General features: G+C 44.4%; 1 protein-coding gene across 1 annotated transcript in view; it reads left to right on the top strand.

The window, feature by feature from the left end:
- me1 (malic enzyme 1, NADP(+)-dependent, cytosolic) overlaps window positions 1–16,946 on the top strand; it is a 72,742-nt gene that overhangs the window by 36,173 nt on the left and 19,623 nt on the right. The window contains exons 4-5 of the mRNA XM_068569665.1: window positions 14,581–14,656; window positions 16,019–16,180. Coding sequence (XP_068425766.1) covers window positions 14,581–14,656; window positions 16,019–16,180 — 238 coding nt within the window. The remainder of the gene's footprint in view (window positions 1–14,580; window positions 14,657–16,018; window positions 16,181–16,946) is intronic.

The raw sequence follows: 16,946 nt of genomic DNA on the forward strand, positions 1-16,946 counted from the left end.
TTAAAACTCCCACTGTAGTTAATGTATGTGGGAAGAAAGCGCTAAAAGCTAACTTTACTTTGTTTTGACAGCTCCATCAGCTCTTAGCTCAGCTTTGGCTGTGAACACTTGTAAACCTGTCATGCATTTGGCCCGAATTTAGAAACTCAAATCTTGAAGATAACAGTCTGCGCTCGAGGGCCGTGTGAGCTGTGGGATCAGTCAACAGGCTTTCAAACGAAAAACATTCTCTACAAACATCATTTTATTAAATTTTAACACAACCTTTTGCAAGGGAAGAACAAGAGAGAGATTATTCAGTGACTGTAATCAGGAGTGATAGCTATATTACTCTTTCATACTTGAAATCTTTTATTTTAGCAATGATACTTAGCATACTTAGGTACTTAGCTTGTTTGTTTTATACACACACACACATAAAATAATACAAATTGTTTATATTGCTTTTCTAAATACAGACAAACAGACCAAAACAAAATATAGAAAGACAAGGGAGCAAACAAAACAAAAAAACAACATTTTTCTGTACAAAAGAAAACTGGAGAAGTTGCAACAGGAATGAGTCATTTAGTTGAGGGTAAGGTGCAGGAGTTAGCAGGTGAAGGGTAGGGTGCAGGGGTTAGCAGGTGAAGGGTAGGGTGCAGGGGTTAGCAGGTGAAGAGTAGGGTGCAGGGGTTAGCAGGTGAAGAGTAGGGTGCAGGGGTTAGCAGGTGAAGAGTAGGGTGCAGGGGTTAGCAGGTGAAGAGTAGGGTGCAGGGGTTAGCAGGTGAAGAGTAGGGTGCAGGGGTTAGCAGGTGAAGGGTAGGGTGCAGGGGTTAGCAGGTGAAGGGTAGGGTGCAGGGGTTAGCAGGTGAAGGGTAGGGTGCAGGGGTTAGCAGGTGAAGAGTAGGGTGCAGGGGTTAGCAAGTGAAGGGTAGGGTGCAGGGGTTAGCAGGTGAAGAGTAGGGTGCAGGGGTTAGCAGGTGAAGAGTAGGGTGCAGGGGTTAGCAGGTGAAGGGTAGGGTGCAGGGGTTAGCAGGTGAAGGGTAGGGTGCAGGGGTTAGCAGGTGAAGAGTAGGGTGCAGGGGTTAGCAGGTGAAGAGTATGGTGCAGGGGTTAGCAGGTGAAGGGTAGGGTGCAAGGGTTAGCAGGTGAGGGGTAGGGTGCAAAGGTTAGCAGGTGAGGGGTAGGGTGCAGGGGTTAGCAGGTGAGGGGTAGGGTGCAGGGGTTAGCAGGTGAAGAGTAGGGTGCAGGGTTTAACAGGGGAAGGCGAGTTTGAAGAGGTGGGTTTTGAGGGCTTGTTTGAATGATGATAGGGTGGGAGCCAGACGGATGTGGAGGGCGTTCCTGATTAGCAGCTGAGAAGGCCCTGTCACCCCAGGTCCAGGACTTGCAAAAAAGCATCCTATCTACTTAATTTCTATCTACATAATTTTATTGACTGATTTAGACCATTAAAACAATGCTGTATGCAAAAAAGAAGCGCAAAAAAGCAAAACAAATGTAAATCAGAAAACTTTGTTTTGCTTCTCTTTTTTTCATCACAGCATGAATAAGTAATAAATAAACAATTGTGGTCTGTTCATTAAACCCTTTTTTTTGTTTCAACAGTTGAACGTTGCAGGAAAAAAAAGTTTAATTCAGTCAGTTCTACAGGCTTTGTAATTGTGAAAATGAGTGAAAAATCGAAATGCACTGTGCAAAAGACTTATTTGGCTTTGACTCAGAAGTTAAAATGTGCTTATTTGTCAGTGTTTATAATGCCAAGGCGCAGATTAACATTGCCTGTTAGATGATAAGAATTTCACACATTCGAACAATAAAATAAAAACTTAATTTGTCTTGTTAAAACCCTATTTGATCCCAACCGATGAATTGTAATAACATGATGTATGAATGTGACATATGTGATATATATACAATGTAGCATATTTTGGCAGAGCACGCTGGATTCGAAGGCGGATATCTGAAACCATCCTGCTGTTTCATAGCACTCACATTCCCCCATGTATGAGGCTCCGCATTTTCATGTCATATAAAAATGTCTGTACATTATTATGAATGCCTAGAGGTTGTCTGGATGCACAATTTAGCTCTTAATTCCACAGAGAGAATACATGGAGTCACTGACATGGCCATTAATAAACACAATAGTTGACTTCTGGATATTATGGATGATCTCACTGCGAGACGATTGGTTTTGGTGGTGTTGTAGACTGACTCTGTCTGACCTCTGACCTCTCCACAGGAATGGGATCTGACCCCAGGTGACTCTCCTTTATGAATCTCGGTTGATTGGTTTTCATTTACGTGAGACCTCTCCTCTGGCATCCTGAATATTTCCTTTGAATTTTGCGTCGGCGTAACATCAGTGAACGCTAAATGTCGCTGACATTTATATGAACACATTCCTCTTGTATGACGGATGAGAGAATTAAAAAAGATGGATTATGAGTACAGAATACATGTATAATGAATGTGGCATCCTTCGAAAAAATAACCAGCGTTTATGAAAAAGTAATATTTATTCATTATTTCTAATGGAATTATTATTATGTAAATGTGGAATTTGTATATTTTTGTGTCTAAGCTCGTCACCCCCATTAGAGAGCACCGAGCTCAGAACAGCAAATGGTGGGGAGGGACTATAACTTTCTAGGTTGTCTAACCAGATGTGACTCATAATTCTAGATAGTGTGTCCAGGTTAGTGTATGGTGTAGTAGTTAATACGAACTGCCATTTAAAAAAAATCCAAGTCGAGGGAATACAAAATTGCGGTCTTTATAAACGTTTAAAAATGGTGGGTTTGTGCAGGATGTCCCATGTTGTGCTATGTGTTGATTCTCTCTGACCAATCAGCATAATACTTCCAATGTTTCTAATTTTTAACAAAATCTTTGTTGGTAACCAAAACATGAACTTTTCCTTTGTCTAACCAAACCTTAACCAGAGCTAACCACTAAATGAAACCCACTCGCCAAGGTGAGCTGGTACCAAATACCACAGGTATCTTATCATTGATGGTACTGGAAGCGTAAATTGGAGAGTAAAGTGCATTTGTCTTTATATTGTATTGTAAAATATGAGCCTCTCCCTTGTTGACATAAGGTACGTGAATCTTCTCCTCAGCTGTAAGCCCTGAAGAATTGGAAACTCTAAAAACATTTCTCCATCTGTTCTTCAGTGGACACAAGCGGCTCGGCTGCCACCATCCCAGACATGCCTGAAATTGAATACACATTTTTCTGCGCGTGTCAAAGGGAATATAATGGGCCATACATCATTGCCATCCATACCGTGTGAAATGATTTTACAACATTCTCTTAACCTGTCTTGTCAATGTTCTTCGGTTTGTTTTTCATGAAAAGTTGACCCTTTGGAAGTTTTCTTGTATATGCATTGTGCAATCCGGTCCTGACCACTGTTGCTTACACAGAGCAGCATTTGCAAATGCACAATTGCTGGCAGAGGTAAAACCCAATTGCTTTTGAATGTGACTTTGCAACCCACACGAAACGTCATCGCCATTGAACGTAGGGAAATGAATGGAAAACCTGCTTGCAAGAGGGCTGGAACTCCTCTAATAGCCGGTTGGGTTCATCAGGTCCTCGCCTCTGATTCCTTTAGCAGGGCCGTGGTGCTGGAACAGGCCCTTTTTCTGCTGTTTCTCGACCCTCGAGTTATGCAGGGCTGGCTGAGAGAGAAGCTTGGTGTCCAAAGCAATTGTCTGGACACTCAACTGTCTCTCCTTTGCCTGCACAGCTCCAGTAGATGACAGGGCGACAGAACCTCATGCTGTCTGGTTGCGATTTTCATCACCTGCAGGTGATCCTGTGTAGAAGATTCCGTGCCTTTGTGTGTTTTGTCTCAGCGTGTTACCCGAAGTGCTGAAAGGCCGATCAGATTGGCTAAACTGTGCTCATTTTGGCCTCAAATTCTCCAGAGTTTTCCCTCTCCGCCAAGTCTGGAAAAGCTTCACGAGGGAAGATTAGTTGGTGTGTGGAAGCCCGGGCTAAATTCAGTGGGCTGCAGTGGAATGAGGTGGGGGTGGGTTATGGCTTTCCAAAGCAAAGCACTGGAACTGGTTCTTGCTTGTGACTCGTGTTGAATACTTGTAATGTGACAGAATCCTGTCAAAGTCTGAGCGTGCCATGGAGGGTGGGCGGCAGAGGAAGAAGAAGAGTGCATTGTCTTCAGAGAGTCGTACTGGATGAAGAGAGGAAAGAGAAAGAGTGGAAAGAGAATTCCTGACCGTCATGTTTCATTTCCAAGTGATGAGAGCTGTGTGTTGAACAAAAAGTACCGGGCCCGGTTGCATCTTACTCCCAGCAGGAAAACACCCCTCGGCCATCCTACAAGAGATTGAACAAACACAGGGAACTAAAGGCTACGTGTGCTTAGAGACTGAGAGAGGTGGATTATGGGTTGGAGGACTGTTTGTTGAGTTGATGCTAAATTATTCACCCGCCATCAGCGTCCCTTCGACGTTTCTATTTATTTTGTTCTTTTAGTGTTTACAGAGCCTTTTTCCCAGAGGTCTGTTGCATATTTAGTTTCTTTGACGATCATCTTTTCCATTGCATTTAGTTATTTTTAAAATGGGCAGAGTTTGCGTCAGCTCAGGCTGAACCATGAACATGGTTATTGATTGGCACTGCCAGACCTCCAGTTCTTACTGGGTTTTTCTCCTCCTCCTCTATTGGTTTAGTCAGACGCTTGGCTGCTTCGTGCGGTGCAGCATGAGTGTGTCATTTGTGATGCAAACCGCTTCACTCCTGTGGCTTCACTGACTTGGAAATGATCCAAATGAACAAAATCAATGGTATGAAGTAATGAAACTGACTTGCCTTACTGCTGTATGGATACGTGGAGGTAACCAACTGGAGAAACATCTCGCTTTGTTGTGAATGTGATCAAATTTGCTGTGTGCAAAATGATTGTCCCTATTTGCGATAATACATGACAGGAAAAACTATCTTCCTTTTTAATGGAAAGCCATTTACTTATTAAATACCACTCAGGGAAGGAAGCACGAAAGTTGAAACCAGTGGTCTCATTGCTAAAATATTGTGCTGTCAGTCCTTTTCTACAGCGTGTGGTCAGATACCACATCCAGTCATAGAAATGACTCTGTCTCCTTGTGAGTGTGCTATATGGCTGTGTGCGTGTGCTGAGCTGGTTCACTTGATGCTGTGCTCGTCCTCAGAGGATACTCCACCTGATATGATGACAGACGGATGTGTACACCCAAACCAATATATTGGACAATGATTTGCCAAATTGACTATTGACACTCATTACAAATTCAAATATGTCGTTGTGCAATGTATTACTTTGTTAAGTAATTAGTCCAATCTGTTGGTCTGTTTGATACACTCCACTGAGAATTAATTTACACTAATATAGGGAAGTAAAGTTTATTAAGATGTATAGTAGTGTGCATCTGAACAGGTGAAACTAATGTGCAAGTGCCAAAAACGTGCATTCTTTCTACTGCCATCAGGGGGCGACTCCTCTGGTTGTAAGAAGAAGTCTGATTATATAGACGTCAATGAGAAAACTTCTCCCTAGATTATTTACCTCAGTTTATGATCTATTATGGTATGTGTGTTACTGAAAAACACAAAGAATACTGACTCTTTCTTGAACTTAGGCCAGAGGGGAGGTAACCCCTAAAGGCAGTCCTAAAAGAAGCGTCACACAAGCAGTAACTCAAACAAAGAAGGAGCTGCTGTTTTGTTGATTTTCTTGTTTGTCTTGTATTGGGCCACAGCTCAGTTAGTCAACTCACCTTGTATAAGTGCACAATGTGTTCAGTAATATGTTCACGTTGATATTTTGTGAATGTCTCGACCTCGTCACTTGTTCGTAAGGGACTATTTGAACTCTGACCAAGTGACGAGTTGATTCCCCGATTATGATAAAATTAGAAATGCTAATCTGTTGTTCTTGGCGACTGCCCGCCTTAGCTTCGGTGAAAGCCTGTTGAAGTTCCCATCCTTCATGAAAATGTATCTCATACATCCCAGCAGCTGGTCTGGCAGAGGGATCCAGTGTGTTAATGTTGGAGTGATGCTGCCGTTTGAACCTGTTTTGAAAAGCCATGGAGCTCCACGAGGGAGTCCTCCCACCGTATAGACCTGTTTCTTTTTCCAGCAGACAGACTGTATCTTGGACATCCCTCTGCTTTTACATACCATAAGTTCCACACCGTGCAAGAAGTTACAGTGTCTTGCTTTTCTCGGAACAAGTCCACTTTGTGCCTGTACAAAAACCTTTCTATTGAGCGCTTCAGAATGATAGATACATAGATAGATAGATAATTACTTTATTGATCCCCAAAGTGAAATTCAAGAACGTGTCATCGCTACGTGAGTGTGTGTGGTGCTACTGTGATCTGTGAGGGTGGCGTCAGCTAAATGTGTCCCACTATCGCTCCGTGTGCTCAGCCTCACATGGCTTGCAGAACCTTTCTTGGTCTGTAATTTTTAAGACGGTGCGTCTTAAATGTCCCACAGCTCTGGGTAAATGAGAAAGTAATAAATCAGAATAAAACAAGATACAGATTTCTGGGGCTAGTGGCATGTCCAACAGGCCGATGGAAATGATGGATAAACTATAAGTCTTGTAAGTCTCATTTCCTTCCAGTGCAGGTGAACAGTTCATTTTAACTAAACCTTATAGTTTGATGTATTAGATTATGTAGCCAGTGGATATGTGTGTTGGCTCCAAAGCTGCGGCGTAACCTTACCTCACCTCTTGCCTCTGGCCAGAGTCACACTTACAGATGTCGTCGCCGTTCAGCTCCAATTAGGCCCTTTCAAACTAATTTAGAAAATCGTGTGGAAAAACCCTCTGTGTTGAATTTTTTCTCAGGGGAGCTTAATTCGTTGGAGACATCTCATAGCGTGACTTTGACCTTTAACACTATTTTTACAGTCTTCTCCCAATGATTTGTGTCCACTCTGTCAGTCGAACCGCATGCGGGTTTGCTAACAGAGGACGTCCAGCACGGCGCAGATTAAGGTTATGTACCGGGAGGTGAAGAATGGTGACTGCTGGTGTTTTGTGTGGACACGGGTCAACAATCGGAGGCCGGCTTCCTCATGGGGCTCGGTCCGTGTTTTGGGGTCATGGTGTGGAAAGCAGCCTGTCCTCCTGCCGGCCCCTGGCAGCCTTTCCACACTCCCCGGGGCGTGTTTTGTGTTGGGCTGCAGGTCAGCGGTGGTGCTGTTTCAGGCCATCAGGTTGTTTTCTTTACCCTCTCTGTTCTCGCCACACTCTCTTACAGGAAGAGACAGACATGGCAGCTCAATGCTTTGTGGCCCTCCTCTCATCTAGAAAATCAGACGACCGCTATCCGTTGTGGTATTTCAGCAGCAGTAGTCTTACACACACAATATATCAACTCTATAAGCATCAGTCTGAGGAAGAATATAGCATTCCTAACCACAGGTTCTTATATCCCAGGAGTCTTTTTCTTTGGGTACATGGAAAATAATGTAGTATTTCAACACATCTGCTGCGTACTCTCAAAGACCCATTTAGCAATTTCTTTTTTTAATTTTTAAAAATCCTCGCTCTGAAAAGATCATCGCTATCTGAACTGATGGTGATGATGGATTTAAAACAGCACGACTCCTGACATCATGGGATACTGTAGATTAGCTCTGGGTTCTGGAAATTTTGTGATGGAATTTCTTAGAGGAGTTGGTGTGTGTATGTGTGCGTGCTTTTCTGACTTAAAAAGGCATAACCACCGCTGCGGCAGCTCTACTTCTTTGTACTAGTCAGGGTCAAAGGTCATGAGGTCGACAGCTCCTCTGCAAACACAGAATGGCAGAAAATGAGGGTTTGGAGGAGGAGAGGAATAATGGCAAGCTGAACCTGAAATGTTTTTCATAACCTTCCTGTTGACAGAGATTAGGCATTACTGCCAGTGTGCCTGTCTGCTTTGATCCATCTCATGAAGTTGTTTTCCAACAGTCATATTGCCGGGTCAACCTTTCAGCCCCATTGCCTCTCTTTCTCCAAAAATGACTCATGTTTCTGTTGCCTGCCGTGGCTCTGGGTCCTCTTGGCCTCAGGTAAACACACACACATCCTGTGCATTTCAAGCAGCACTCATGCATGTTTGTGGACAGATGTGTAGCTGTATGCAGATGTGCGTCGTTTTATTGCCAGAAACATTTTAAGGTGTTTAAAAGGCCAGATGTCTGTGACCTTTATGTGACCTGCTACGCTCTTTGCGGATACAGGCCCATACAGCCAGTCAGCCTCCATGTCTTCTCTCTCTTCTCTCTCCTTTTTGTCGCATGTCGGGCTGCAACCAATGGTGATTATTTTCATTATGAGTTAATCTGGTGATATATTTATTTTGTATTATTCAATTAACCATTAAGTCGATTGAATGTCAGAAAATGTGTTTTTGCCAAATGTCTGTTTTTGTTGGACCAGCAATCCAAAGCCCAAAAGATATGCAGTTTATAATATTACGGAGAAAAGTAGAACGTTTTGGCGTTGGAGAAGCTGAAAGCAGAGAATGCGTGAAACTGTATTATCCTACTGCTAAATAGAGCATTTGAATTTTGGCAAGGAGTATGAGACGATCATTGCTCTGTTTTGTATTAGAAAGGAGCCACTTGCAGAAATAACTAAGATTACATGATTACCTGTTTGTATGGGTAAATATAAATATGAACTTGGAATCATAAAACACGGGACGAGATGTTAAAAACTGTCCATTGTGCCAGTAGATGGTATGCACTCACATGAGCTTCGTCGTGATGTTGAGAGAGTGGCATGGGAGGTTTACTTAAGCTGGGTTATGATGTCACTTTTGGGACACATCCTCAGTAGTGTGCCTTCGAATCAGTGGGTGTTTCGGCCTTTACTCACTAAACACCCTCATCAAAGGTGGCCAGCCGAAGGGTGATCAGGCCTTAGCTTGTGTCCCATGCCCAAATAAGATTTCCCACGGGACTATGCCAGGCAGGGGCGTCCTCTTCCCTGAGCCAGCTCTACAGCTGACCGCATACCTTATATGCCCTCCTTAAGTTGGAGGGATCTGAATTGGGTTGGGTAGGGGTGGGAGGGTCATGAAGTTATACCCCAGCAAGGGTCCTTCCGTTTGATCCAGATCCACTGGCTGCCTCTTTCAGCTGCTTGAGAAAGTGCTCTGACGTTCTGCCGCAGAGCCTGTCCATGGATTCCAAGTTCTTTCAGCAACCTGATGGTGGAAGAAGCCACAAATCCTCTGCATCCCACTTCAACTGGCCAGACTTTTGCATTCCAGCCACGCTGAGTTGCGTCTGCTGCCAGCTCTGTGTAACGCAGTTTCTTACGCTCGTAGGCCTCTTCAACAGAGTTTTCCCACGGGACTGTGAGCTCTATAATGTACACAGCCTTTCTTGAAGGGGACCAGAATACCATGTCTGGCCTAAGGTTGGTAACAGCAATCTCAGATGGAAAAATTAGTTGCTGGCCAATATCGACAAGCATCCTCCAGTCCCGGGCCATGGCTAGGTATCCAGATTCTGGCGTCGTAGGAGGATGCTTGGGCCTTTTCTGTCCCTCCCGGATGAATGTAGTTGTTTTAGTGGGTTTGCTTGTTTTTGGGGGTAATGAATTGGTTGCAGTCCTCTTTGTCTCAAGTGCTGCAGCCAGACTCTTGAGGACCTGATTGTGCCTCCAGGTGTAACGGCCTTGTGAGAGGCTGGTCTTGCAACCTGTCATTATATGCCTGAGAGTCGCTGGAGATGGGCAGAGGGGGCAGGTCGGGTCTTCGCCATACCATTGATGTAGGTTTTTTGGTGATGGGAGTACATCATAAACAGCTCTTATGATGAAGCTGATGTTGCTTGCCTCCATTTTCCAAAGCTCACTCCAGTTGATCTTTCTCCTCTCCAGGCCTTCCCACCGCGTCCATTGCCCTTGTTTTGCAAGAGAGACAGCCTTTGCATTTCTTGCAGTCTCCTCTTGTCTGCGCACCTCCTCGACCACCAGCTTCCTGCGTTCAGATGTTGTCGCCTTATGGAACGTTGGTTTGCTTGCTGCCAGGCCAAAGCCTCCTCTTCCATGCTGGATATTCCCTACAATGTCTTGGTGTCTCAGGGCTGATGTTGCTTGCTGCACAGCCTTGGATGATGTCCATTTCCGTCCAGTTTGTAGGGGGGGTGCAGCCTTGCTAATGGTCTGGTCTTTGGAGTCCTTCAATGTCATCTGAAGTCTAACTTTAGAGCACTTGTACTCCTCTGTTAGACTTGTAAGAGGTAGTTCAAGGACCCCTTTGCCATAAAGGCCGATGTTGCTCAGACATCGTGGGACACCCAGCCACTTCTTTACGTATGATGTAATGGTTCGCTCCATCTTCTCCACTGTTGTTATTGGGACCTCATAGACGGTGAGTGGCCACATTACCCGAGGGAGAAGTCCAAACTGTAGGCACCAGAGCTTGAGCTTCCCAGGCAGTAGGGTCTTGTTGATGTTCTCAAGACCGTCAGCGATGTCCTGCCTTATTTGCTGCACTTGATCTTTGTCCCGGAGGCTTTCACTGTACCATCTACCCAGGCTCTTGATGGGCTGCTCAGACACCGTTGGTATTGGGTCACCTCCAATGCAAAACCTCACATCTTTAAGCTGTCCCTTGACTATGGAGATGCTTCGGGATTTGCTTGGCTTGATTTTCATGCGGGCCCACTTGATGTTATCCTGCAGTTTTGCAAGTAGCCGCCTGGTGCACGCTGCAGTGGTGGTCAGTGTAGTCATGTCATCCATGTATGCTCGGATAGGTGGGAGACGGAGACCTTCCTTAGTTCTTTCACCACCCACCACCCATTTGGATGCCCTGATGATTACTTCCATAGCCATAGTGAAGGCCAAGGGGGAAATTGTACAGCCTGCCATTATGCCCACTTCTAAGCGCTGCCAAGTTGTTGTGAAGTCAGGTGTTGTGAAACACAATTGCAAGTCTTGGAAATAATCCTTTACCAGTGCAGTGATGGGTTCTGGTACATGGAAAAAGTTGAATGATTCCCAGAGTAGTTCATGGGGAACTGAGCCAAAGGCATTGGCCAGGTCGAGGAAGATGACATAGAGGTCTCTCTTGTCCTTCTTAGCTGTTTGGATCTGGTGCCAGATCATACTAGTATGTTCCAGGCAACCAGAGAAGCCAGGAATGCCTGCTTTCTGTACAGATGTATCAATGTACTTGTTCCTTTCCAGGTAAGTGGACAGCCTCTGTGCTATAATACTGAAAAAGATCTTCCCTTCGACGTTGAGAAGGGAGATTGGTCGGAATTGACTGATGTCTGTCGCATCCTTCTCTTTCGGGATTAGCACACCACCAGCCCTTCGCCATGCCTTTGGTATAATTTCCTTCTGCCACACTATCCTCATGAGCCTCCAAAGAAAGCGTAGAACATCCGGGGCGTTCTTGTAGAGCTTGTATGGAACTCCATTAGGCCCAGGAGCCGAGGCCGCTCTTGCTCGTCGGACAACGTTCTCTACTTCCTTCCATTTCGGAGGGTCAGTGTCCAGATGAAACTCTGGTGGTTGAATAGGTGGGATGTCATGTGGGATGATTATCTGCTCATGCCTTTTCGTGTCCTGGTGGACCTTTTCCAGATGTTCTTCCAATTCTGGCTTTGGAGTTTTTAGGATTCCGCACTTTTCCTTTGCGAAGAGGTCTTTGACAAACTTAAAGGGGTTCTTATAGAACCGTGTTCTTGAATGTTCCTTCTTCCTACGAAGTTTCCTTAAGTTTTTCGCTCTTCGCAGAGTTGCCAGCCGACACTTAATGTCTGCTTGGAGTAGCATGAGACCTTCTCTCTCTGCATCAGAGGCCTTCTTCCACTGCTTTCTGAGCTGCCTTCTCTCTTTGACAAGTATCTCGATTTTTTGCTGCCTCCTAGATCTGGCTGGCGCGGGTGGTGTCTTGCCACTTCTCCTTTCGTTTACTCCGAAGCGCTCTTCTCCGTAGAGGTAGATAATGTCTCCCATCCTTTCAAGCTTTTTCTCTGCTGTTCCTACCTGTTGTTCCAAGATTTTTGTCAGGTCGTTATTGATCGTTTCCCACTCTCTTGTTTCAACAGCTTTGGGCCACTTGACACTCGGTCTGTGCCCTTTGATGTTTTCCTCTTTTATAGGTCTCTGTGGTTGGGTGAGTTCATCCACCGGTATTTTGGTGCTTGTGTTATCCTCCTCCAATACAGGGGTGTTGATGCTCTGCGAACTTTGGTTTGCGTCCCGTCGCTGTGCTTCATTCGACTGACTTGACTGGCCGCTTCGTAAGAAGTACTGGTCAATGCGAGGTCCCTGTCTCTGCTCTCCCAAGCACCTTTTCTTACCTTGATGGATCTTTAAGCCCCTTGCCGATGTTACTCTCTCCCAACCACAGCTGCACACCTGAAGTGTGTGTCCTGCTGCTGTTGCGGTTGTCTCATGTGCTGTGCTCCTTCTCGTAGTCGTTTCCGTTCCTGAGTCCTTAACCGTGTGGTCAGTCGTTGAGCCATCTTGCGCCCCAGCTCTCGCAGGCTCTAGGGGTATGTTACTTTGTTGACTTTCAGTAGCACTTAGCGGGTGTCTCCAACATACTGAAGCAGCGTTGGAGGCTGCCAACATGGGTAGCTAGCCCATGACAGCCCCAGTGGGGTCTATTCCCTCCGGTCAGCTGTCTCTCCAAGCTGTCACACAGACTTTCCTATGTTGTCAGCTGTCCTTTCACAGCGGTCACTGGACTAGTCCAGATAATCAGAATCATAAAACACGGGACGAGATGTTAAAAACTGTCCATTGTGCCAGTAGATGGTATGCACTCACATGAGCTTCGTCGTGATGTTGAGAGAGTGGCATGGGAGGTTTACTTAAGCTGGGTTATGATGTCACTTTTGGGACACATCCTCAGTAGTGTGCCTTCGAATCAGTGGGTGTTTCGGCCTTTACTCACTAAACACCCTCATCAAAGGTGGCCAGCCGAAGGGTGATCAGGCCTTAGCTTGTGTCCCATGCCCAAATAAGATTTCCCACGGGACTATGCCAGGCAGGGGCGTCCTCTTCCCTGAGCCAGCTCTACAGCTGACCGCATACCTTATATGCCCTCCTTAAGTTGGAGTTATTTATGAAGTTTTCTTCAGAAAATTTAGAGGTCTCATGTTACGGAATTAGTATGGGAAAAATAAATAAATAATGGTGTAAGAAAGCAATGGCAAAACAACATGAATTACATCAAAAGTGTATTTAAAGATGCTGCCTTATGCACAGCCAGCGGGTGGGATTTCCACCTGTAAACAGCTTGTTGTGGCTCCAGGGATGGCAATGTAGCTCAGTCAGCTAGTCAACAACTTAAGTCCAGATTGAAATGTCTCAACAATTGTTCATTGGATTGCCATGACATTTTACGCAGACATTCATGGTAACCATATGACGGAGCTTTCCTCTGGCGTTTGGATGGACTGCAATGAAATGTCCCATTTCAAGAAGAAATTCAAACTTTTGTTTGTCCCTCAGCGTTTCCTCTAGTGTGAACTTCAGGATCAAAAATGTAATTTGTCAAACGCTTTGGTTCATGACCAAATGATGGACTAATGACATTCCCATCAGTTGTACTTTGTGTTCAATGCTAGCCAGTCAGCAAATGATGGCTAGCTAAAAAGCTAAACATACCTGCCAAAGATTAGCATGTTAGCGTTGCCATTGTGAGCATGTTAGCATACAATGTCACTATTTAGATCAAAATACAATTTGTGTCCAGCCTCACACAGCTGCTTGCATGGCTGGAGACTTTTTTTTATCGACCTGACAGGCGACCCTTCTTATCAAACCTTTTTTTATGTGACAAGTTTATGTCTTTCTCTTCATCTCACTAGATTTTATTATTGCTTTTAACAATGTGTCGTGCTGTTTTGCGTTATGACATTTCTCCACTGTCTTCTTTCACAAGCGCAAACCTGAGCTGGGTCTTTACTTTATGAGCAGATTGTGACAAATACTGATGTATTGACTGTTTCTGGCACAAAGAGGAGGTTTTTCACCCCCCTCTCCCATTCTATAACCAGATGGGCGTGTTGGGTAGGAAAGACGCCACAGCTGGACCCCACGCATAGAGATGATCTCTTTATCCTGGGATTGTCCTGAAGGAAGGACGCTCATTCCATTGAGGGAGGGTTGGTGGGAGGGGGTGATACTAAGATGATTGAATATTTGGGAAGACTCAAGGGTCCAAAGCAAACTCCCTCCAGAGGCCCTTGGCTCTAAGCATTAAAGTCCCAGGTGCCATCGGTATTCAATAAAGTCGTGGTCAGAAGGAACAAAGGCAGAAAAGAAACTTCAAACAGTCTCTTAAGTAAAGCTCGAAGCTTTTTCCTAAAATCTTGGATATGTTATTTTATTTTTATGATAATGTTTTTGTGTTGCCATTTCTGTATTACCAACATTTTAGGGACATTTTGCTTTAACAGGGTTGAGTATGTCATCATGCAGTGTGAGAAAGAGGGAGAGTATTGACTTGTGATGCCTTTTGAACATGCAAGAAGTGGGGTCTCTTTCTCTTCTCTCTTCCTTCTGCTACATTACGTTCTCCCATTTGATTTTCTGTGTTCCAGGGGGCTGTTCATCACTATACATGACCGTGGCCACATTTCTACAGTGCTCCAGAACTGGCCAGAAAAGGACGTCAGGGTAAATAAAAGCATTCAAACAGTCTTATTTAATCATGCTCATGTTATTCCAACATTACAAAACCCATGACACATTCTGTCTGACTGCATCAATAAATCAGAGCAAAACAAAGGTAACAATACCTAAAACCTGTTTTGGTTTGGCTCAGTGGCTAACACAGAATGAATGATTAGGACACATTCGAAAATAATTGAATATAGAATCTAACCTGTTTTATCCTGAGATGTATATGCATTTAGCATACAACTTTATTTTATTTACAACATTACAGTATACACAAATGCAATAACAATAGAATAAGACCAGTAAACTTCAGCCATTGTCTTGCTGTGGAGAAAAGCAAAAAAGAAATAAGAACAGCAACGACACATGTTGCTTTGATGTTGGAAGACATAGATTATGATATCTATCATAATCATTCTGGTAAAACAATATAATGTTTTTACCTCAAGGGCAGTCATCTCACACCACTCAAACAAACAAATGCAGTGAATCCACCGATCCACTGGGGATCCGTGGATGATTTTGATGTTGGTCCTCTTGACCTGCTGTATTGGCCAATTTCCCAAAAGCCTGACATTTTTCTTTTAATCTTCTGCAACTATGTGCTCAGTCACGATCTAGTCATATTCAGAATGACGAAACCTGTAGACATTCCTGGCATGTCATATAAACCTGCAGCCTCAGCCACCTGTTCACAGCTGTCAACAGCAGGGCATTTAGCTCAGCGCTGACATGCCGCCTGTCATTGTCATGGTGGTCTTATCGTAAACTCACCTAATGCGGCCTACTTTTAACATTTCCATAGAGGGAGGGCACACGGCAGCCAGGGTAGTCCACCTCTGACTCATACATTAACACCTGACAGTTGGGGGGGAAGAAACGCTGTTCATGGTATCAATTATGGTCATTATGAGGATTTAAACATTCAAATGGAAAACCTAATGACACTTTGTCAGATTGTGGGTGGAACCCGGCTATATAAAAAAAGTCTGCATTAATGTTCATATGGGAAAAACAAACCCTTTGACATTTAGGAACATTTCAAATTAAACTCCACTGCTGGTGATATCAACTGGTGAATGGAAAGCCAGGACGTGATCTGTGCTCTTTGGGAGGGCCTGGCTTACACTGAGGGTTAAAAAAAACAACATGTTTCTGATTAGCAGGGTATACTTGTTATGGTCAAAACAATTAAAATTCATGAGGAAGCAGAACTGCTGCTTCATTTATGTTATTGTAAAATTGAGTATAAATGTGATGTCAAATCTAATTTAGGACTACCCTACATAGAGACTCATGAAACACAGATTGTAATTGACGCGATGGTTGTTTAAAACTTGCAATTGTGTTGCTTGACAGGCGGTGTGTGTGACAGACGGAGAGAGGATCCTGGGGCTGGGAGACCTGGGCTGCTGTGGCATGGGCATCCCAGTGGGCAAGCTGGCCCTCTACACAGCCTGCGGGGGGGTGCCGCCACAGCAGTGCCTGCCTATCATGCTGGATGTGGGCACAGACAATGAGGTGAGACCTGACGCCTGAATATAAGTGGCGGACCATTTACAGAACTATAAGCAACTTCTAATATTGAGCTATTTCTATATTGCATCCATCAGATATGGAAAGCTGGATTTATTAAGAAACTGTACAGTACATAAGTACAGTTTTAATGCATCTATCAGTATTTTCATTCTGTTACAGAATAAATAACTAGTCTACAGTCATGCTAGCACACTTTTAGCTCAATGCTAACATGAGAATGGAAAACGGTTGACCTCTGACACCAGAGATGAAGGTTAGTAGCAGCGGCTAAACGGTCAGCAGTAGGGGCTAAACTCAAGGTGAATTACATAAAATTAGATGAAACTCATCATCATTGTGGAGGAATTAGATAATTTATAGGCCCCAATAAGTAAAGATCAAGTGTGCTTGGTCTTCCTGCTCAACTCAACTCTACTGCTGCCGACCCTTTTACTCCAAAATTGCTCCAACACATTAACAATCCATGAATACATGATGGTTGATGCCAGGAGGGGAATGTTCCTGATCCTTCGTAGCCAGGTAGGCCTTGCCTCTGAAATCTGCCAAGAAAAATATAACTAATCTCACACTTAACAACCCGGAAACACCCTTAATATAAGTGAGGTGAGCAGCTCCATTGATGGATGCCAGATGGTAAAACACCTCTCCCCTGTGCCAGCCAGTGAGGAGCCCAGAGAGCCAGAGTTACCCACCTAGAGTCCCGTTTCTCTACGGCAGCATCTCTTAAAAGATGATTCAAACTCTGGGC

This window comes from Clinocottus analis, unplaced genomic scaffold, assembly GCF_023055335.1.
Source record: "Clinocottus analis isolate CAN_PGR_092001 unplaced genomic scaffold, fCliAna1.0.p SCAF_9, whole genome shotgun sequence".
Classification (NCBI taxonomy): domain Eukaryota; kingdom Metazoa; phylum Chordata; class Actinopteri; order Perciformes; family Cottidae; genus Clinocottus; species Clinocottus analis.